Here is a 6,664-nt window from a genome sequence, read left to right as displayed (position 1 = left end):
TTTAACTAATCTGAGCTAGTAATTAGGTGGTAGCTAGTAATTAATAACATTCAAATACATTACTGCTATCATTAAAATACACCTATGTAGGATTAAAATTCTACATGTCACATTTAATGTCCAACAACAAATATTTTAGCAGAAAGTATATTTTACTCAGAATTATTGCACTATTATATTTAGCATGCATGCGTGCAGTAGTACTCGTTTACGTGCCAATCCTCGCCCACTCCTGACAGTAAAATAAATATATTTGCATGACTTTCTAACATTTACATGTGAAAAATATACCTGTGACGTGTCCGTTATGCACTGAGGAAAACACAACGTCTCAAAGGCATTAAACAGCACAAATATTCGCTGTTTGCCATAGTGGCTCGATTTGATCCATGAGCGACCTTAAGGGCTGCTTAAGAATAAGTGAGCACATCAAATTATCCTGACTCATTGAACCTGGATTGATTAGTGAGATTGCGTGAATTTAAATGGTCGTTTATGAAACCGCTTTAGTCCCAATTGATTTCATAGGTTATTTCAAGTCAGGTTTTGGACTTTAATCCCCGCTTTTCTTAGCATCTTTTATGAAACAGCCCCCTGCTTTCTGGAATACCCCCCTGATAGTGTCCAAAACAGTGCTCTGGAGTAACTAAGCAGTGACATTACTAACTTGACTACTTTTTTAACAGTTTGACAGTTGTTTTAAAAGTAGTTTATCTCAACCAGTACTGAGCTAAATGTGTATATAGTTTAAGGTTGTGATCATTCACTGTTTGACTCTATTGGCACTTTATGTATTTATCTATTCAGATGTTGTCACTTTAATTCATCTTCATTGTTATTGTGGCAGATAAATGCTCCTACATTTCCACCACCCTTCATACTGTAGGAGAAACAGTATAGACCATGTTGGATTAATTTAGTAAATTCAAGTAATATTATCTTCTAAAAATAAAATAAAATTGACATCTATGAAGATTTTGAAAATCACAATAGTAATTTCTCAACCAACCAATGTCTGCAGGAGAATGTTAACGAGTAGGTCTTCTCTTACTAATTTCACTTTAACGAGGAACCCAGGTGATGAAAATCTGTGTTACTTTAAAACCCCTGACTCAACGCTTGTTTTAGAAAGCAGTGTTAGATTGTTCAAACTTTACTCAAGATGGCTGTTTCAAATCTTATGTTTTTGGTGTTTTTGTGTCACCAGTTGGTGCTCAATGGTGAAGTTGTTCCCACCTTGATGTAGTGTTTTAAGTATTTTTTTGTGTGTGTCTTTCTTTAACCTTATATTTTGTCTTCAGGATTTGCTTCTCCAATTGGGTATCCTTTATACCAGACTGGTAGTGAGCAAGTGCGCTTGGAGAAGAAAGGTTTTTACATTTTTGTGTGGTCATGGCATTCTGTTTTTTTTTTTGTTTTTTTTTTCCACATGTCGTTGATTTAATGGGGCATACTGACTTCCTGTATTATTAGTGAAACAATACAGAAATACAGCAGTGTGTGATTCACCCGAAATGCAGTTCAGATCTAAATTTAGCATTAAATATGTTTATGCCTCAAATGTTAAACCCAGGTCTCATCTGAGATTATCAGATTTTAAATGGGGCACTTAAAAATAAAATGTGAAACTTTTTTTAAATGCATGTAATCAGGGACTGAGTGCAATTGAGTCTTACAGTAGTTTTAGCTATTCAAATTATGAATACTGTTCTGATCTCTGTGCCCTGTGTAGTGGGAGGGCAAAGTCCAAAACTATACAGGTCCACCCCTGGTGTAGTTCCACATTTAACACTTCAATGAAGCATACTTTTAAGTTTATCATGTCTTAGTTAAAATGTTTCTTTTTTTTTGTAAGTTCCAAAATTATTTATTTTAAAGTTGTGACGTGTATAGTTGTACTCCAGTTCTTGCATCTTGTTTTCCAGATGGCCCCTTGTCATGTCCTTATGCAAGCCAAAATCCAAACCCACCAGTGGTAGCAAAGTGCAACTTGGCTGTTCTGCTGTCTTTGAAGAATGTATCTGGGCTAGTTATCCAAAAGGGTAATATTTTCTGATGATACTTTACCATGAGGAAAGCTAGTTTCATCTTAGCTGACATGTTTTGCACCAGTTTTCTGTAGGTATTGATGTGAATAATTTGTCTGTAGAGTCCAGCCCTCTCCCTGTCAAGGAGTCAGGCACTTTACCCACTGAGGTTGAAGGGAAGCTGACTGAGTCTCGCCCTCTGCCTGCTGAAGAGTCCAACACTATCCCAGCTGGGGAATCTAGCTCTCTGCCTGCCAAGGAGTCCAGCACTATCCCAGCTGGGGAATCTAGCTCTCTGCCTGCCGAGGAGTCCAGCCCCCACCCTGCCAAGGAGTCCAGCACTCTCCCAGCTGGGGAATCTAGTCCTCTGCCTGCTGAGACCAGCCCTCACCCAGTTGCAGAGTCCTGCCCCCAGCCTGCCAAGGAATCCATTGCTATCCTAACTGGGGAGTCCAACACTCTCCCAGCTGCAGAGTCCAGTTCTCTGCCTGCTGAGGCCAGCTCTCACCCAGTTGCGGAGTCCAGCCCCCAGCCTGCCAAGGAGTCCAGTGCAATCCCAACTGGGGAATCTAGCTCTCTGCCTGCTGAGGAGTCCAGCCCCCAGCCGGCTAAGAAGTCCAACACTCTCCCAGCTGCAGAGTCCAATCCTCTGCCTGCTGAGTTCAGCCCTCACCCAGTTGCAGAGTCCAGCCCCCAGCCTACCAAGGAATCCAATGTTATCCCAACTGGGGAATCTAGTTCTCTGTCTGCTGAGGAGTCCGGCCCCCAGCCTACCAAGGAGTCCAATGCTATCCCAGCTGGGGAACCTAGCTCTCTGCCTGCTGAGGAGTCCAGCCCCCAGCCTGCCAAGGAATCCAATGTTATCCCAACTGGGGAACCTAGCTCTCTGTCTACTGAGGAGGCCAGCCCCCAGCCTGATGAGGAACCCAGCCCTCACCCAGTTGCAGAGTCCAGCCCCCAGTTTGCCAAGGAATCCAATGTTATCCCAACTGGGGAACCTAGCTCTCTGCCTGCTGAGGAGTCCAGCCCCCAGCCTGCCAAGGAGTCCAGCACTCTACCAGCTGGGGAATCTAGCTCTCTGCCTGCTGAGGAGTCCAGCCCCCAGCCTGCCAAAGAATCCAATGTTATCCCAACTGGGGAACCTAGCTCTCTGCCTGCTGAGGAGACCAGACCCCAGCCTACCAAGGAACCCAGCCCTCACCCAGTTGCAGAGTCCAGCTCCCAGCCTACCAAGGAGTCCAGTGCAATCCCAGCTGGGCAACCTAGCTCTCTGCCTGCCAAGGGATCCAATGTTTTCCCAACTGGGGGATCTAGCTCTCTGCCTGCTGAGGAGACCAGCCCCCAGCCTACCAAGGAGTCCAGTGCAATCCCAGCTGGGCAACCTAGCTCTCTGCCTGCCAAGGGATCCAATGTTTTCCCAACTGGGGGATCTAGCTCTCTGCCTGCTGAGGAGTCCAGCCCCCAGCCTGACGAGGAACCCAGCCCTCACCCAGTTGCAGAGTCCAGCCCCCAGCCTACAAAGGAGTCCAGTGCAATCCCAGCTGGCGAACCTAGCTCTCTGCCTGCTGAGGAGTCCAGCCCCCAGTCTGCCAAGGAACCCAGCAGTATCCCAGCTGGGGAGTCTAGTTCTCTGCCTGCTGAGGAGTCCAGCCCCCAGCCTGCCAAGGAATCCATTGTTATCCCAACTGGGGGATCTAGCTCTCTGCCTGCTGAGGAGTCCAGCCCCCAGCCTGCCAAGGAGTCCAACACTCTCCCAGCTGCAGAGTCCAATCCTCTGCCTGTAGAGTCCAGCCCCCAGCCTACCAAGGAGTCCAATGCTATCCCAACTGGGGGATCTAGCTCTCTGCCTGCCGAGGAGTCCAGCCCCCAGCCTGCCAAGGAGTCCAACACTCTCCCAGCTGCAGAGTCCAATCCTCTGCCTGCAGAGTCCAGCCCCCAGCCTACCAAGGAGTCCAATGCTATCCCAACTGGGGGATCTAGCTCTCTGCCTGCTGAGGAGTCCAGCCCCCAGCCTACCAAGGAGTCCAATGCTATCCCAACTGGGGGATCTAGCTCTCTGCCTGCTGAGGAGTCCAGCCCCCAGCCTACCAAGGAGTCCAATGCTATCCCAACTGGGGGATCTAGCTCTCTGCCTGCTGAGGAGTCCAGCCCCCAGCCTACCAAGGAGTCCAATGCTATCCCAACTGGGGGATCTAGCTCTCTGCCTGCTGAGGAGTCCAGCCCCCAGCCTACCAAGGAGTCCAATGCTATCCCAACTGGGGGATCTAGCTCTCTGCCTGCTGAGGAGTCCAGCCCCCAGCCTACCAAGGAGTCCAATGCTATCCCAACTGGGGGATCTAGCTCTCTGCCTGCTGAGGAGTCCAGCCCCCAGCCTACCAAGGAGTCCAATGCTATCCCAACTGGGGGATCTAGCTCTCTGCCTGCTGAGGAGTCCAGCCCCCAGCCTACCAAGGAGTCCAATGCTATCCCAACTGGGGGATCTAGCTCTCTGCCTGCTGAGGAGTCCAGCCCCCAGCCTACCAAGGAGTCCAATGCTATCCCAACTGGGGGATCTAGCTCTCTGCCTGCTGAGGAGTCCAGCCCCCAGCCTACCAAGGAGTCCAATGCTATCCCAACTGGGGGATCTAGCTCTCTGCCTGCTGAGGAGTCCAGCCCCCAGCCTACCAAGGAGTCCAATGCTATCCCAACTGGGGGATCTAGCTCTCTGCCTGCTGAGGAGTCCAGCCCCCAGCCTACCAAGGAGTCCAATGCTATCCCAACTGGGGGATCTAGCTCTCTGCCTGCTGAGGAGTCCAGCCCCCAGCCTACCAAGGAGTCCAATGCTATCCCAACTGGGGGATCTAGCTCTCTGCCTGCTGAGGAGTCCAGCCCCCAGCCTACCAAGGAGTCCAATGCTATCCCAACTGGGGGATCTAGCTCTCTGCCTGCTGAGGAGTCCAGCCCCCAGCCTACCAAGGAGTCCAATGCTATCCCAACTGGGGGATCTAGCTCTCTGCCTGCTGAGGAGTCCAGCCCCCAGCCTACCAAGGAGTCCAATGCTATCCCAACTGGGGGATCTAGCTCTCTGCCTGCTGAGGAGTCCAGCCCCCAGCCTACCAAGGAGTCCAATGCTATCCCAACTGGGGGATCTAGCTCTCTGCCTGCTGAGGAGTCCAGCCCCCAGCCTACCAAGGAGTCCAATGCTATCCCAACTGGGGGATCTAGCTCTCTGCCTGCTGAGGAGTCCAGCCCCCAGCCTACCAAGGAGTCCAATGCTATCCCAACTGGGGGATCTAGCTCTCTGCCTGCTGAGGAGTCCAGCCCCCAGCCTACCAAGGAGTCCAATGCTATCCCAACTGGGGGATCTAGCTCTCTGCCTGCTGAGGAGTCCAGCCCCCAGCCTACCAAGGAGTCCAATGCTATCCCAACTGGGGGATCTAGCTCTCTGCCTGCTGAGGAGTCCAGCCCCCAGCCTGCCAAGGAATCCAATGTTATCCCAACTGGGGAACCTAGCTCTCTGCCTACCGAGGAGTCCAGCCCCCAGCCTACCAAGGAGTCCCGTGCAATCCCAGCTGGGGAACCTAGCTCTCTACCTGCCAAGGAATCCAATGTTTTCCCAACTGGGGGATCTAGCTCTCTGCCTGTGGAGGAATCCATCCCCCAGACTGCCAAAGAATCCAGTACTCTCCCAGCTGGGGAATCTAGTTCTCCGCCTGCCGAGGAATCCAATGTTATCCCATCTGGGGGATCTGGCTCTCTGCCTGCTGAGGAATCCAATGCTATCCCAACTGGGGAACCTAGCTCTCTGCCTGCTGAGGAGTCCAGCCCCCAGCCTACCAAGGAGTCCCGTGCAATCCCAGCTGGGGAACCTAGCTCTCTGCCTGCTGAGGAGTCCAGCCCCCAGCCTGACGAGGAAACCAGCCCTCACCCAGTTGCAGAGTCCAGCCCCCAGCTTGCCAAGGAATCCAGTGTTATCCCAACTGGGGAACCTAGCTCTCTGCCTGCTGAGGAGTCCAGCCCCCAGCCTGACACGGAGCCCAGCCCACACCCAGTTGCAGAGTCAGGCACTCTGCCTGCTGGGAAGTCTAGCACTCTGCCCACTGAGGTTGATGGGATGAAGCTTTCTGAGTCCAGCCCTCAGCCTGCCAAGGAGTCCAGTACTCTCCCAGCTGGGAAATCTAGTTCTCTGCCTACTGAGAAGTCCAGCCCCCAGCCTATCAAAGAATCCAATGCTATCCCAGCTGGGGAACCTAGCTCTTTGCCTGCTGAGGAGTCCAGCCCGCAGCCTGCCAGGGAACCCAGCGCTATCCCAGCTGGGGGACCTAGCCCTCATCCTGATGGAGAGTCCAGTGCTCTCCCCACCCAGGAGTCTAGTCCCTACCCTGCCAAGGAGTCCATCCCTCAACGTGTCATTACCTGCCTGCTTCAACCAAGATGTGCTTATGCACTGAAGTCTTTTAGTAGATTTGTTCATCTCTAAATGTGGCATTTTCACATCTTGTTTCAAGTCAATAAAACCAGTTTTCTGGTAAAATTTCGTTTTACGTTTTTTTATCTGCATTTTGCACAATCTATCCTAACAGACAATGGTTATGCAGCCTCTACCTTCCTGTGTTCCAGCTAAGTTTAGAACCATTCCACCAAGGTGGTAAAATTAT

The 6,664-nt window shown here is 50.9% G+C and overlaps 1 protein-coding gene across 1 annotated transcript; it reads left to right on the top strand.

Moving 5' to 3' along the window:
- The first annotated feature begins 1,115 nt into the window (after positions 1-1,115).
- Positions 1,116-5,639, top strand: LOC107660751 (cell surface glycoprotein 1-like). The gene is made up of 11 exons (XM_016450147.1): positions 1,116-1,220; positions 1,302-1,370; positions 1,926-2,042; positions 2,150-2,171; positions 2,475-2,728; positions 2,849-2,925; positions 2,998-3,119; positions 3,312-3,357; positions 3,694-3,741; positions 3,814-5,566; positions 5,608-5,639. The coding sequence occupies exons 1-11, from the start codon at positions 1,163-1,165 to the stop codon at positions 5,637-5,639; spliced, it is 2,598 nt and encodes an 865-aa protein (XP_016305633.1). The 5' UTR covers positions 1,116-1,162.
- The last annotated feature ends 1,025 nt before the right edge of the window (positions 5,640-6,664 follow it).

The sequence above is a fragment of the Sinocyclocheilus anshuiensis genome, unplaced genomic scaffold (genome assembly GCF_001515605.1).
Source record: "Sinocyclocheilus anshuiensis isolate Anshui unplaced genomic scaffold, SAMN03320099.WGS_v1.1 scaffold2598, whole genome shotgun sequence".
NCBI lineage: Eukaryota > Metazoa > Chordata > Actinopteri > Cypriniformes > Cyprinidae > Sinocyclocheilus > Sinocyclocheilus anshuiensis.
The sequence above is the reverse complement of the archived record's forward strand: the minus strand, read 5'-3'. Positions and strand labels throughout refer to the sequence as shown.